Raw genomic sequence first — 15,615 nt, 5'->3', positions numbered from 1 at the left:
ACTGTGTCCAACACCGCCATGTGTGGGGATGAGGCCCACTGTGTCCAGTCCCAGTCCACCTCCCACTGCACCTGCCGTAGAGGATTCCAGAAGGTTCCAGACAAGAATTTTTGCCAAGGTGCTTCCTGCTGCTGCTGGAGAGGCCTCAGGATTGGGCTGTGAGGTCTGATTTTCACCAGTGAGATGTGATTTCACAACTGGGATGGGGCTGGGGTGGCAGGGATGGTGTCCTTGGGGCAGAGTTGGGGTCTGTGGGGGCAGCCTTTGGTTCTCCCTCTGATCCCACCTCCCCCTGCCCAGACATCAACGAGTGCCTGCGCTTTGGGACCTGCTCCCAGCTCTGCAACAACACCAAGGGCTCCCACGTCTGCAGCTGCGCCAAGAACTTCATGAAGACGGACAACATGTGCAAGGCAGAAGGTCAGGAGGGAACAGGGACCCACGTGGGTTCTGTGTGTGCCCAGGGCCCCCCCAGAGCTCCTGTGGGAATCCTTTGCTCTCCGCTCACACCCATTGAGTTCCACAGATCCCAGAGAGACCCCACAGATCCCATTGAGTCCCAAAGACCCCACAGAGACCCCACAGATCCCATTGAGTCCCACAGACTCCACAGAGACCGCAGAGATCCCAATGAGTCGCAAAGACGCCACAGAGACCACAGAGACCCCACAGACCCAAATGGAATGCAGCTCTGCCCATCCTCGTCCTCCTCGTCCTCCTTGTCCTCCTCATCCTCATCCTCCTCCTCTTCCTCTTCAGCTCTGAGCACCAGATCCTCTACAAGATCAGGAGATCCCCACTCCTTTCTGATCCCCTGTTCCCAATCCAGCCCATGCCAACCTCTCCTCCTTCTCCTCCTCTTCCTCTTCAGGCTCCGAGCACCAGATCCTCTACATCGCAGATGACAACAAGATCAGGAGCATGTACCCCTTCAACCCCAACTCGGCCTACGAGCCGGCCTTCCAGGGCGACGAGAACGTGCGCATCGACGCCATGGACATCTACGTCAAGGGCAACAAGATCTACTGGACCAACTGGCACACGGGCAGGATCTCCTACCGGGAGCTGCCCGCCTCCTCCTCCGCTTCCACCGCCTCCAACCGCAACCGGCGCCAGATCGACGGCGGCGTCACCTACCTGAACGTGAGCGAGCTCTGCCAGGGCGTGGAGGGATGGGTGGTGGTTTCCTCTCCTCTCACTGTCCCCACTCTGCCCTATTGGAATTAAATCCCAATATAGCTGGATGGGACGTGCCTGGGCTTGCCCAGCCCTTGCTGCTTGACCAGAGGCAGCAGCTGTGGTGGTTTCACCTCAGAGACACCTTTGGCTGGCTGGATATTGCAGCAAAAGTGAGGGTGCCACCTCAGGGGTCTCTTCCCTGACTGATCCAGCCCCAGGATGGAGCTGCCTCATGTTGGGTGCCAATATATTGGAATTAAATATCAATAGAGCCAAATGGGACGTGCCTGGGCTTGTCCAGCCCTTGCTGCTTGACCAAAGGCAGCAGCTGTGGTGGTTTCACCTCACAGACACTTTTGGCTGGCTGGATATTGCAGCTGGGTGCTTGGGACAAGTCCAGGCTTGCAGGAGCTCAGGTTTACCTCTGGTGGAGAAGCTTTAAGGCAATGGTGAAGGAAAGGAGTCAAGTTCTGCTGGAGGGTTTGGATCCAGAGCTTTATTCTGGCCCACAGGCCTCTGGATCCAGCAACAGCTCCAACAGAACAAAGAAACCGTGTGCTTGCTGTGTCTTTTAACCCCAGGGAGAGGGGCAGGGAAGGGGTAGGGAGCCACCAACCAGGTAAGGGGGGGAAGTCTCAGAGGACAAATGACACCTGGATGGCCCAATGTCCCCCCAGGGCTGAGAGGCATCTTTTGAACTTCACCAATCACACGAGGCCCTTTCTGGAATGCCAAGACTGACAGACAGCACCCAGCAGGGGCAAGGGAGGGGAAGGGAGAGGTGTTTGGCACACCTGGGGAAAGAACCAGGATGACTGAGACAGGCTAATGCATCACACTGCAACCCTGCCCCACACAGATCTCAGGGCTGAAGATGCCGAGGGGAATCGCCGTCGATTGGGTGGCCGGGAACATCTACTGGACGGACTCGGGGCGAGACGTCATCGAGGTGGCGCAGATGAAGGGCGAGAACCGCAAGACGCTGATTTCGGGGATGATCGACGAGCCCCACGCCATCGTGGTGGATCCACTAAGGGGGTGAGGGACTTCCCAGCCCTCACAGCACTCCCCTCGCCACCCATGTGTCACAGGGTCACTCTCTGTGTCTTCTTGAGTTGCCTGGTGACTCCAGGATGCCGTGGGGATGGTGTGGGAGGGTTTTTCCTCCTCGGTTATTGGGCTGTCCTGTTCCCCTGGGACTTCCCATCCCTCTTCCAGCCCTCACAGCACTCACCTCACCACCCATGTGTCCCAGGATCACTCTCTGTGTCTTCTTGAGTTGGTGACTCCAGGATGCCGTGGGGATGGTGTGGGAGGGTTTCTCCTCCCTGGTCATCGGGCTGTGTCCTGAATGACCTGCCTGTGTCCTTACAGAACGATGTACTGGTCAGACTGGGGCAATCACCCCAAGATTGAGACAGCTGCCATGGATGGGACGCTGCGGGAGACCCTGGTGCAGGACAACATCCAGTGGCCAACAGGTGAGAGAGACAGGTGACAGGAGGGGGGACAAAAGCCACGATGGGGACACGTCCAACCATTTGTGTTGGGGAGGGTTGTTCTGAGGGCTTGGAGCCCCATGGCAGAAGGGTGTAGGGGTGGTGGCAGTGCTGCTCTGTGGCTCAGCTGCTCAGGAGGGGCTTGGGGAGGACTGGGGGCTCACTGAGGGCTGTGTCCCCTCAGGTCTGGCTGTGGACTACCACAACGAGAGGCTGTACTGGGCCGATGCCAAGCTCTCCGTCATCGGCAGCATCCGCCTCAACGGCACCGACCCCGTGGTGGCCATCGACAACAAGAAGGGTAAGGGGTGTCCCATGGGGGTCCCTGGCCTCAGAACCCACCCCAAATCCCCAAATCCCTGCCTCCACATGTCTTCTCCTGGCTTTCTCAGGGCTGAGCCACCCGTTCAGCATCGACATCTTTGAGGACTACATCTACGGCGTCACCTACATCAACAACCGCATCTTCAAAATCCACAAGTTCGGGCAGAAGCCTGTCACCAACCTGACATCCGGCCTCAACCACGCCACCGACGTCGTGCTCTACCACCAGTACAAGCAGCCAGAGGGTGGGTGAGGGCCTGGGACCCCCACCCTGCTCCTGGGGTGGTGGGGAGGTGCCAGAGGGTGAGGGAGGTGTTGATAGAGCTTGGGAAGAGGGGACTCAGACCCCCAAGTTCCTGCCCAAAATTGGGGTGTCTGGGTGGGCAGAGCAAGGGGTTGCTGAGGTGGTTTGGTGAGTCCAGCTGGCCAGGTGGTGACCTCAGAGCATGGATGGGACAGCACAGAGCTGTGGAGGTGCTGTGGAACAAGAAGGGCTGTGGGTCACTACCTCTCTGTCCTCACCATCTGTGCCCTCTCTTCCTGCATTGAGTCTGAGGGGACTCAGACCCCCAAGTTCCTGCCCAAAGTGGGGGTGTCTGGGTGGGCAGAGCAAGGGGTTGCTGAGGTGGTTTGGGGAGTCCAATTTGTCAGGTAGCAACCTCAGGGCATGGAGAGCACAGCACAGAGCTGTGGAGGGGAATGTCCTAGAGGAGCAAGAAGAGCTGTGGGTCACCACCTGGCTGTCCTCACCATCTGTGCCCTCTCCTCCTGCATTGAGTCTGAGAGGACTCAGACCCCCAAGTCCTTACCCAGAGTGGGGGTGTCTGGGTGGGCAGAGCAGGGGTTGCTGAGGTGGGTTTGGTGAGTCCAGCTGGCCAGGTGGAGAGCACAGCACAGAGCTGTGGAGGGGAATGTCCTAGAGGAGCAAGAAGGCCTGTGGGTCACCACACTGTCACCACCTCTCTGTCCTCACCATCTGTGCCCTCTCCTCCTGCAGTGACCAACCCTTGTGACCGTAAGAAGTGCGAGTGGCTCTGCCTGCTCAGCCCCAGTGGCCCCGTGTGCACCTGCCCCAACGGGAAACGCCTGGACAATGGCACCTGTGTGGTTGTCCCCTCGCCCACCGTGTCCCCTGTAGGTAGGTGACACCAGAGGAGCAGAGGATGAGGATGAGGAGGGAGGTTGGGTCCTGCCAGCGCAGCCCTGCTCACTTCCATCCCCTCCGTGCCTCTGTGCCTTTGTATTTATATTTATATTTATATCTTATTTATATTTATATTTAGGTATGTTTATATATCTGTATCTTATACCTTATATCCTATATTTATATTTATATTTAGGTGTATTTATATCTATATTTCTATCTGTATCTATATTTATATATCTATATCTTATATCCTATATTTATATTTAGGTATATTTATATCTATATTTATATCTATATATCTATATTATATTTATATCTATATTTCTATCTGTATCTATATTTATATATCTATATCTTATATCCTATATTTATATTTAGGTATGTTTATATCTATATTTATATCTATATCTATATATCTATATCTTATATCTTATATCCCATATTTATATTTATATTTATATATATTTATATCAATATTTATATCTATATATCTATACCATATTTATATTTATATTTATATTTATATTTATATTTATATTTATATTTATATTTATTTACCTCCACCACACTACCTGAGAGAATTAACACACCATCACTTTCTAACACAGCACATACAACATTCACTTGAATATTCGCCAAAAACCAAGCATAAAATACACATTTTTTATATTTTTCCCTTTTTTTCACCCCTCCCTGGCAGTGCCCACCACTGACACGTGTGACCTGGAGTGCCTGAACGGTGGCAGCTGCTTCCTGAACGCCCGCAAGCAGGCAAAGTGCCGCTGCCAGCCCCACTACAGCGGGGACAGGTGCCAGATCAACCAGTGCTCAGGCTTCTGCCAGAACGGGGGCACCTGCGCTGCCTCCCCCTCAGGTGAGCCAGGGGGGTCAGGGAACCTCTCTATAAACCCCAAATTCCATAACCAGGAGAAGTTTTATAAAGGGAACCTCACTCTCTCATCCTCTCTACCTCTCTCCCCCTCTCTCAGTCCTGCTCCAGCTGTGGCTGGCAGCTCCAGGCAGCTCCCTGCACTTGGCCCTTTGCAATAAACCCCAAGTTCCACAACCAGAAGAAGATTTATAATGGGAACCTCACTCTCTCATCCTCTCTACCTCTCTCCCCCTCTCTCAGTCCTGCTCCAGCTGTGCCTGGCAGCTCCAGGCAGCTCCCTGCACTTGGCCCTTTGCAATAAACCCCAAGTTCCACAACCAGGAGAAGATTTATAATGGGAACCTCACTCTCTTATCCTCTTTACCTCTCTCCCTCTCTCAGTCCTGTTCCAGCTGTGCCTGGCACTTCCCAGCAGGTCCCTGCACTTGGCCCTTTGCAATAAACCCCAAGTTCCACGACCAGAAGAAGATTTATAATGGGAACCTCACTCTCTTATCCTCTCTACCCCTCTCTTCTCTCAGTCCTGCTCCAGCTGTGGCTGGCAGCTCCAGGCAGCTCCCTGTGCTTGGCCCTTTGCAATAAACCCCAAGTTCCATGACCAGAAGAAGATTTATTGTATTGTAATGGGAACCTCGCTCTCTCATCCTCTTTACCACCCTCTTTATTTCTCTCAGTCCTGCTCCAGCTGTGGCTGGCAGCTCCAGGCAGCTCCCTGCATTTGGCCCTTTGCAATAAACCCCAAGTTCCATGACCAGAAGAAGATTTATTGTATTGTAACGGGAACCTCACTCTCTCTCTCATCCTCTTTACCACTCTCTCCCTCTTTGGGGCTGCTCCAGCTCCCTGCGCTTGGCCCTTCGCAATAAACCCCAAATTCCGCGCTCTGGCTTCAGAGACCTCTCGTGTCCGTCTGTCCTGACCCTCCTTCAGTGGCTCTAAGGGGTTTTTTCTCCCCAGGAATGCCGACCTGCCGCTGCCCCACGGGTTTCACGGGGCCCAGGTGTAACCAGCAGGTGTGCTCAGGTTACTGCCAGCACAACGGCAGCTGCAGCGTCAACCAGGGCAACCAGCCCAGCTGCCGCTGCCTGCCCTCCTTCATCGGGGACCGCTGCCAGTACCGTGAGTGGCACTGCTGGGACACGGCTGGGGGCACTGGGAGGGTGGGTGGCATTCATTTGGGGGTGTCTGGGGACAATTTGGGCGTTAAAAGGATGGGTGGCACTCATTTCGGGACATCGGGAGACAGCACGAGGGCACTGGGAGGGTGGGTGGCACTCATTTGGGGGTGTTTGGGGACAATTTGGGCGTTAAAAGGATGGGTGTCCCTCATTTGGGGGTGTCTGGGGACAATTTGGGCGTTAAAAGGATGGGTGGCACTCATCCGTGTGGGGACAGCAGTGGGGGAGTCAGGAGGATGGGTGTCCCTCATTTGGGGGTGTCTGGGGATGACAATGGGGGCATTAAAAGCATGGGTGTCACTCATTTGGGGGTGTCTGGGGACAATTTGGGCGTTAAAAGGATGGGTGTTCCTCATTTGGGGATGACAATGGGGGCATTAAAAGGATGGGTGTCACTCACTTGGGGATGTCTGAGGACAGCATTGGGAGGATGGGTGTCACTCACCTGTCTGGGGACAGCGGTGGGGGAGTCAGGAGGATGGGTGTCACTCATTTGGGGACATTGGGGGACAGCACGGGGGCACTGGGAGGGTGGGTGGTACTCATTTGGGGGTGTCTGGGGACAATTTGGGCGTTAAAAGGATGGGTGGCACTCATTTGTGGGTGTTTGGGGACAATTTGGGCATTAAAAGGATGGGTGTTCCTCATTTGGGGATGTCTGGGGACAATTTGGGCATTAAAAGGATGGGTGTTCCTCATTTGGGGATGTCTGGGGACAATTTGGGCATTAAAAGGATGGGTGTTCCTCACCTGAGGACATCTGGGGACAGCAGTGTTGGAAGGGGTGTTGGAATGATGGGTGTCACTCATTTGGGGATGTCTGGGGACAGTAATGGGGACATTAAAAGGATGGGTGTCCCTCATTTGGGGATGCCTGGGGACAGAAGGGTGGGTGTCCCTCACCTGGGGATGTCTGGGGACAGAAGGGTGGGTGTCCCTCACCTGGGGATGTCTGGGGACAGACCTCTGGGGACAATGCCAGAGTGTTGGGTTCCCAACCCTCTTCTGTGTTTTTCCCACCCTCTGTGTCCCCTCTGGTGACACCATCAGGGCTTGGGCTCCCATCTCCCCCTCCATTTAGGAGCAGCACCCATGGGACTGGATTTGCACGTGCCCCTCTTTGCTGGGATGCTCTGTGGGGCTGGCTGCTCCTCCATGGAGCCCTGGCACCACCAGCTGCCCACCCTGACCCCCTTGTGCCCCCTCCCAGGGCAGTGCTTTGATTACTGTGAGAACGACGGCGTGTGCCAGATGGCAGCCAGTGGTGCCAAGCAGTGCCGCTGCCCCCCTCAGTTTGAGGGTGCCCAGTGCCAGGAGAACAAGTGCTCCCGGTGCCAGGAGGGCAAGTGCAACATCAACAAGCAGAGTGGAGAGGTTTCCTGCATGTAGGTGTTGGGAATGTGCAGATGGAGGGGGGAAAAGGGGTGGTGGGCACAGGGAAAATCAGAAAAATCTGTTCCTCTATGGCTGGGATAGAGTCTGGGTGGGTAATACAGGGTGGGTAAATCTGGGAGGATGAGGAGGAGGTGGAGGGGGGAAAAGGGGTGGTGGGCACAGGGAAAATCAGAAAAATCTGTTCCTCTATGGCCGGGATAGAGTCTGGGTGGGTAATTCAGGGTGGATAAATCTGGGAGGATGAGGAGGAGGTGGATGCGTCTCAGTGCGTCCCCAGAGCCCATCCTGGTGTCCCAGGGGTGGGATGAGCCCAGAGCTGAGTCCTGAGGGGATGAGGGGGAAGAGAACACCCCAGGGATGGCACAGAACACACCAGGGGTAGCGCAGAACACCCAAAGGAGGCACAGAACACCCAGGGATGGCACAGAACACTCCAGGGGTAGTGCAGAAAACCCAGGAGGGGCACAGAACACCCAGGGATGGCACAGAACACCCAAAGGAGGCACAGGGCAGCCAGGGATGGCACAGAACACCCCAGGGATGGCACAGAACACCCCAGGGATGGCACAGAGCACCCAGGGATGGCACAGAACACCCCAGGGATGGCACAGAACACCCAGGGATGGCACAGAACACCCAGAGGGGGCACAGAACACCCAGGGATGGCACAGAACACCCAGGGAGGGCACAGAACACCCATGGGTAGCACAGAACACCCAAAGTGGAGGCACAGAGCACCCAGGGATGGCACAGAACACCCAAAGGAAGCACAGAACACCCAGAGGTGGGGGCACAGAACCTCCAAAGGAGGCACAGAACACCCCAGGGATGACATAGAACACCCCAAGGATGGCACAGAACACCCCAGGGATGGCACAGAACACCCCAAGGATGGCACAGAACACCCCAGGGATGGCACAGAACACCCCAAGGATGGCACAGAACACCCCAGGGATGGCACAGAACACCCAGAGGGAGGGCACAGAACACCCCAAGGATGGCACAGAACACCCAGAGGGAGGGCACAGAACACCCCAGGAGAGGGGCACAGAACACCCAGGGATGGCACAGAGCACCCCAGGGAGGGCACAGAGCACCCAAAGGGGAGGCACAGAACACCCATGGGTAGCACAGAACACCCCAGGGATGGCACAGAACACCCAGAGGGGGCACAGGGCACCCCAGGGATGGCACAGAACACCCAGGAATGGCACAGAGCACCCCAGGAATGGCACAGAACACCCCAGGGGTAGCACAGAACACCCAGAGGGGGCACAGAACACCCAGAGGGGGCACAGGGCAGCCAGGAGAGGGGCACAGAACACCCAGGGATGGCACAGGGCAGCCAGGGATGGCACAGAACACCCAGGGATGGCACAGAACACCCCAGGAGTAGCACAGAACACCCCAGGGATGGCACAGAACACCCCAAGGATGGCACAGGGCACCCCAGGGATGGCACAGAACACCCAGGGATGGCACAGAACACCCAGGGATGGCACAGAGCACCTCAGGGAGGGCACAGAACACCCAGGGATGGCACAGAGCACCCAGGGATGGCACAGAACACCCAGGGATGGCACAGGGCAGCCTGGTGATACCCATGGTGCTGATCCCCTGTGCCCCCCCAGCTGCCCCGATGGGAAGATAGCCCCGAGCTGCCTGACCTGTGACAATTTCTGCCTGCACGGTGGCACCTGCTCCATCAGCGACAAGACCCAGCTGCCAGAATGCCAGTAAGAGAGGAGGGGGCACACGGGATGGGGGGGCTCAGAGGGGCTCTTTGTCCCTCCAGACGCCACTGACACGCCCCAAATCTGTGTCCCCGCCCCGGCCCGACCCCAGCTCCGTGCGCTGCTGTCCCTCCCTCCCTCCCCGCATGGCCCTGCCCCGCTAATCCCGGTGCTCTCCCTGCTGCTCTCCCCCAGGTGCCCCGCGGGCAGGACGGGCCCGCGCTGCGAGGAGCTGGTGGTGGGCGAGCAGCAGAGCAGCCGTGAGTGGGGGGCACCGGGTGGCACCCCCCGTTCGTGCCACACCACACCCAGGGGGGGTTTGGGGGGAAAATTAACTGGGGGGCACCGGGTGGCACCCCCCGTTCGTGCCACACCACACCCAGGGAGGGTTTGGGGGGCAAATTAACTGGGGGGCAATGTGTGACTCCCCTTCCGTGCCACACCACACCCAGGGAGGGTTTGGGGGGAAAATTAACTGGGGGGCAATGTGTGACCCCCCCCATTCCATGCCATACCCAGGGGGGTTTTTGGGTTAATTTGGGGTCAGTGTGTGACCCCTCCCCCTTCCATCCCACACCAAACCCAGGGGGGTTTTGGGGGGCAGATTAATTTGGGGGACACTGGATGACTCCCCATTCCATCCCACACCACACCCAGGGGGGGTTTGGGGGGCAGGTTAATTTGGGGGGCACTGTGTGACCCCCCCTTCCATGCCATACCCAGGGCATTTTTTGGGTTAATTTGGGGTCAGTGTGTGATCCCCCCCCCCCTTCCATCCCACACCACACCCAGGGGGGTTTTGGGGGGCAGGTTAAGTGGGGGACAATGTGTGACCCCCCTTCCATCCCACACCACACCCAGGTGATTTTTTGGGGCACTTTTTTGGGGGACAGGTTAATTTGGGGTCGGTGTGTGCCCCCATTTCCACCCCACACCACTCCCAGGGTTATTTTTGGGGGTCAGGTTAATTTAGGGGCCCTGTGTGCCCCCATTTCCACCCCACACCACTCCCATGGGTTTATTGCCCCTGAGTACCTCCTGCCCCCTGTTCTCTGGTGAAAAGGGGGGGACAGGCCCAGCCCAGGCTGCCCCACGTGTCCCCAGGGCTCTGAGTGCCTTCCTCCCTCAGGAACAGCCTCCATCGTCATCCCCATCCTGCTGCTCCTCATCCTCCTCACCGTGGTGGCTTTCGTGTGGTACAAATGGAGAATTAAAGGGTGAGTGATGCCCATGGACAGGGGGGGGGGCTCCTCGAGGGTTTGGGGACACCCTGGGGGTGTCACTGACCCTGTGCCCCCCTCAAACCTCAGTGCCAAGGGCTTCCAGCACCAGAGGATGACCAATGGTGCCATGAACGTGGAGATTGGGAACCCCACGTACAAAATGTACGAGGGGGAGCCCGACGACGACGTGGGGGAGCTGCTGGATGCTGACTTTGCCCTGGACCCCGACAAGGTGAGAGGGGCTGGGGGCTCTGCAGGGTCCTGCCCGAAGTGGGGGACACGTGCTGGGGTGGGGGGCGCGTTGCTGTGGCTCTCAGGGGGGGTTCTGAGGGGTTTTGGGGCTGATGGGTCTCTGAGGGGGTCTCAGTTGGGAGAGAGAGGGATTCTCAATTGAGTCTGAGGGGTCTCAAAGGTTTTGGGGTCTCTGAGGGGTCACAAAGGTTTTGGATTGGGAAGCTCTGAGGGATCTCAGATTTTGGGGCTGGGGAGCTCTGAGGGGTCTCAAAGGTTTTGGGGTTGGGGGGCTCTGAGGGGTCTCAAAGGCTTTGAGATCTCTGAGGGGTCTCAAAGGTTTTGGAGCTGGGGAGCTCTGAGGGCTCTCAAAGGTTTTGGAGCTGGGAGGTTCTGAGGGGTCACAAAGGCTTTGGGGTCTCTGAGGGGTCTCAGATTTTGGGGCTGGGGGCTCTGAGGGCTCTCAAAGGCTTTGGGGTCTCTGAGGGCTCTCAAAGGCTTTGGGGTCTCTGAGGGGTCTCAAAGGCTTTGGGGTCTCTGAGGGGTCTCAGATTTTGGGTTGGGGTCTCTGAGGGCTCTCAAAGGCTTTGGGGTCTCTGAGGGCTCTCAGATTTTGGGTTGGGGTCTCTGAGGGCTCTCAAAGGCTTTGGGGTCTCTGAGGGCTCTCAAAGGTTTTGAGGTTGGGGGTCTCTGAGGGCTCTCAAAGGCTTTGGGGTCTCTGAGGGGTCTCAGATTTTGGGCTGGGGGCTCTGAGGGCTCTCAAAGGCTTTGGGGTCTCTGAGGGCTCTCAAAGGCTTTGGGGTCTCTGAGGGGTCTCAGATTTTGGGGCTGTGGGCTCTGAGGGCTCTAAAAGGCTTTGGGGTCTCTGAGGGCTCTCAAAGGTTTTGAGGTTGGGGTCTCTGAGGGCTCTCAAAGGCTTTGGGGTCTCTGAGGGCTCTCAGATTTCGGGGCTGGGGGCTCTGAGGAGCCACAGAGGTTTTGGGGCTGCAGGCAGAGCTGCCCCATTTCAACACAAGGTCCCATCTATGGGGGGCTCTCCCCGAGTGACCCCAGCGTGGGGAGCACCCCCCACCCCCAGGGATGGCATTTCTGGCCAGGGGGGGTTGAGGGGGGGATTTGGGGATGTCTTTACCCCCTCCCACCTTTTCTCCCCGCCCCTTTTTTTGCAGCCCACCAACTTCACCAACCCCGTGTACGCCACGCTCTACATGGGGGCCCACAACAGCCGCAACTCCCTGGCCAGCACGGACGAGAAACGGGAGCTGCTGGCACGGGGGGGGGACGACGACCTTGCAGACCCCCTGGCATAGAGAGGGGGGCAAGCCGCTGTATAAATGTACAAATGAAGGATTATTACTTTTCTATGTGAGCAGTATTATTACCTGTATATTTTTCCCCCCCTTCTCCCCCACCCCTGGTTTCAGGCCCAGACCCGGCTTTTTTTATTTTTGGTTTGGTTTCTTTGAAATTTCTTTACATTCGGGCGCCTCCCCCCTTCCCCTCCTTTTCTCCTCCTTGTTTTTCCCTCCTCTCACCATCAAACACATCGGGGCTGGGGTTTGGGGTGGAGGGGGGGGACACACACGGGGGTCACAGCTTGGGGGGGAGGCACAGGAGGGTCCCACACGCTCCCAAACCCCCCCTAAGTGCAGAGCTCCCCTCCCCAGGGACCCCCATTTGCTTCCCCCACCCCAATTTGCTGCTCCTTGGCTTCCCCCTTGTCCTGCAGCTCCCCCCCAGCCCCCATTCCCCTCCCTCCCATTTTCCCCCCATTCCCCTCCCTCCCCTCTTTTTGCCCCATTTTCCCCCTCCACTCTTTTCCTTGCCCCTCCCCAATTTTCGAATTTTCTCCCCTCCCTCTCCAATTTTCCCCTTTTTCCTTCCCCCCTCCCTCCCCAATTTTCCAATTTTCCCCTCCCTCCCCTTTTTTCCTTTCCCCCTCCCCAATTTTCCCTCCCCTCTTTTCCTTCCCTCCTCCTTCCCCAATTTTCCTATTTTCCCCTCCCTCCCCTTTTTTCCTTCTCCCCTCCCTCTCCAATTTCCCAATTTTCCCCTCCCTCTCTCTGCCTCCCTTTCCCCCATTCCCTCCCCGACTGTTACAGGGGTCAGGATGAAGCCCCCAGCCCCACTGAGGTGTGGGGTGAGGGGGGTCTCCAGCCCCTCAGCTCCTCCCTCTCTCCTGCTCTCCAACATGCACATTTTTTAACAGGAAAAATAAAATAAAAAACCCTAAAAAATACAAAAAAAACCCCCAAAAAACAAAAAAAACAAACAAACCTGGAAATGACCTAGCTTTTATAGTAGAAATAAATAAATAAACGCATGTGGGGGGGCGGGGGGGGGGGGACACCCCATCCTTTTATTGGGGGGAAATGTTTTAATAATTTTTGCTGGATTACTTTACAACTAAACAAAACAGATATTGTTATAAATAAAATTTTTAAAAAGTGAAGCGCGGGCTGATGGTTGGAGAGGGGGGTGGGAGGGTGGGGAGGGCATTTTTGGGAATGGGGAACTGGGAATGGGGGAAAGGGGAATGGGAATGGGAAAGGGGGAAAGGGGAATGGGAATGGGGAAGGGGAAAGTGGGAAAGGGGGGAATGGGAATGGGGAACTGGGAATGGGGAAAGGGAAAAGGGGGGAATGGGAATGGGGAAAGGGGAAAGGGGGAATGGGAATGGGGGAATGGGGAACTGGGAATGGGGAAAGGGGAAGGTGGAAAGGGGAATGGGAATGGGGAAAGTGGGAAAGGGGGGAATGGGAATGGGGAACTGGGAATGGGGAAAGGGAAAAGGGGGGAATGGGAATGGGGAAAGGGGGAATGGGAATCGGGAAAGGGAGAATGGGGAAAGGGGAATGGGGGAATGGGGAACTGGGAATGGGGAAAGGGGAAGGTGGAAAAGGGGAATGGGGAAAGGGAAAAGGGGGAAAGGGGAATGGGGAAAGGAGAATGGGGAACGGGAACTGGGAATGGGGAACTGGGAATGGGAATGGGGAACGGGGAATGAGGAATGGGAAATGGGGAATGGGGAGAGGGGAACTGGGAATGGGGAAAGGGGAAAGGGGAATGGGAATGGGGAACGGGGAATGGGAATGGGGAAAGGGGAACTGGGAATGGGAATGGGGAACTGGGAATGAGGAATGGGGAACGGGGAATGGGGAAAGGGGAATGGGGAACAGGGAATGAGGAAAGGGGACTGGGGAACTGGGAATGGGAATGGGGAACTGGGAATGGGGAAAGGGAAAAGGGGGAAGGGGAATGGGAATGGGAAAGGGGGAATGGGGAACTGGGAATGGGAACGGGGAATGAGAAAGGGGAATGGGGAAAGGGGGAATGGGGAGCGGGGGAACGGGGAATGGGGAACGGGGTACCGGGAGCGGGGAATGGGGTACCAGGAATGGGGAGCGGGGATTGGGGTACCGGGAGCGGGGAATGGGGAGCGGGGAACCGGGCGCCGGCGGCGCGCGCAGTCCCCGGGAGCCGCCACCAGGTGGCGACACCGCCATCGAGAACGGGGCAGGGGGGGGCAGCGCGCGCGTCCCCGTGTCCCCCCCCAGTGTGACACCCCCAGTGTGACCCCCCCAGTGTCCCCCCATGTGTCCCCCTCCCGTGTCCCCCTCCCGTGTGATCCCCTCCGTGTGACCCCCTCTGTGTCCCCCCCCATGTGTTCCCTTCCATGTCCCCCCGCCGTGTCCCACCTGTACGCCCCCATGGATTCCCCCCGTAAGCCCACCCTGAGTATTCCCCGTGTCCGCCCACTGTGTCCCTCATGTCCCCTGAGTGCCCCCCCCCATGTCCCGCCAGCGTCCCCAATGTCCCCCATTGTCCCAACATGTCCCCCGAGTATCCCCCATATCCCCCGAGTGTCCCCCATGTCCCCTGAGCATCACCCATGTCCCCCCATTGTCCCTCGTGTCCCCTGAGTATCCCCCATGTCCCCCCAATATCCCCCATGTCCCCCAGTGTCCCCCATGTCCCCTGAGCATCTCCCATGTCCCCTCTGTGTCCCCATGTCCCCTGAGTACCCTCAATGTCCCCCATGTCCCCTGAGTATCCCCCATGTCCCCCCCATTGTGTCCCCCATGTTCCCCCTCTGTCCCCCCTGTTCCCCATGTCCCCCCAGTATCCCCATGTCCCCTCTGTGTCCCCCATATCCCCTGAGTTCCCCCAGTGTCCCCCATGTCCCCTGAGCATCCCCCATGTCCCCCCCCAGTGTCCCCCCATGTCCCCCCAGTGTCCCCCATGTCCCCCCCATCTCCCCATTTCCCCTCCCCTGTGCCCCCCCCGTGCCTGGGGGTGCCCCTCTCACTCTCCCACCCTCCCACAACCACAGGGGCGACCAGAACAGCACCAGGTGAGGGGGGGGGGGCTCACTGGGGACCCCCCCTTACCCCAGGCACCCGTGGGCTCCCATCTGCGCCTCGTGGTCACCCGTGGGGGGCTCGTCCTGCGGGGGTGGGGGGCTCAGGGCACCGCTCCCATCCTCATCCTCAACCCGAGCCAGGCGGCTGCGAGGGACCCCCAGGGCCATGGCAGCTCCTGGTGCCCCCCCCCGGGGGTCTCCCTGAGCCCCCTCCCCATCATCCTCATCCTCATCTTCATCATCATCATCACCATCATCACCATCACCCCCGGCCCCCCGCAGCCGCTGCCTTTGAGCCCCCCCAGCCCCGCGCCGGGTGCCGGCGGCCTCAGATCTATTTCAATCCCGGCTCTTTGTTCACTTATCGGTCCTTAAATCTCCTCCCGAGGTTTTTCCTCCCTTTTCCCCTCTCCCCCCACCCCCCCCCCACACCCTTCACCAAATCCTTTTT

The 15,615-nt window shown here is 57.6% G+C and overlaps 1 protein-coding gene across 5 annotated transcripts in view; it reads left to right on the top strand.

Moving 5' to 3' along the window:
• The window catches only part of LRP1 (LDL receptor related protein 1), a 131,319-nt gene extending 118,281 nt beyond the window's left edge, over positions 1 to 13,038 (top strand). For 4 of the 5 annotated variants that reach the window (XM_071455986.1, XM_071455985.1, XM_071455983.1 and 1 more), the window contains exons 75-89: positions 301 to 420; positions 872 to 1,143; positions 2,039 to 2,217; positions 2,554 to 2,660; positions 2,863 to 2,979; positions 3,071 to 3,247; positions 4,000 to 4,140; positions 4,850 to 5,023; positions 5,999 to 6,160; positions 7,430 to 7,604; positions 9,246 to 9,350; positions 9,543 to 9,607; positions 10,477 to 10,564; positions 10,658 to 10,802; positions 11,971 to 13,038. In XM_071455986.1, coding sequence (XP_071312087.1) covers positions 301 to 420; positions 872 to 1,143; positions 2,039 to 2,217; positions 2,554 to 2,660; positions 2,863 to 2,979; positions 3,071 to 3,247; positions 4,000 to 4,140; positions 4,850 to 5,023; positions 5,999 to 6,160; positions 7,430 to 7,604; positions 9,246 to 9,350; positions 9,543 to 9,607; positions 10,477 to 10,564; positions 10,658 to 10,802; positions 11,971 to 12,111 — 2,168 coding nt within the window. In that variant the 3' untranslated portion in view covers positions 12,112 to 13,038. Of the gene's footprint in view, positions 1 to 300; positions 421 to 871; positions 1,144 to 2,038; positions 2,218 to 2,553; positions 2,661 to 2,862; positions 2,980 to 3,070; positions 3,248 to 3,999; positions 4,141 to 4,849; positions 5,024 to 5,998; positions 6,161 to 7,429; positions 7,605 to 9,245; positions 9,351 to 9,542; positions 9,608 to 10,476; positions 10,565 to 10,657; positions 10,803 to 11,970 lie in introns of those variants that run through there. The other variant, XM_071455987.1, reaches the window with a different exon arrangement.
• Positions 13,039 to 15,615: the final 2,577 nt, after the last annotated feature.

This window comes from Agelaius tricolor, unplaced genomic scaffold (assembly GCF_023055355.1).
Source record: "Agelaius tricolor isolate 1412-34295 unplaced genomic scaffold, bAgeTri1.0.p SCAF_55, whole genome shotgun sequence".
In the NCBI taxonomy this organism is placed as follows: domain Eukaryota; kingdom Metazoa; phylum Chordata; class Aves; order Passeriformes; family Icteridae; genus Agelaius; species Agelaius tricolor.
Note: the sequence above shows the minus strand (reverse complement) of the source record. Positions and strands in the feature narration are given on the sequence as shown.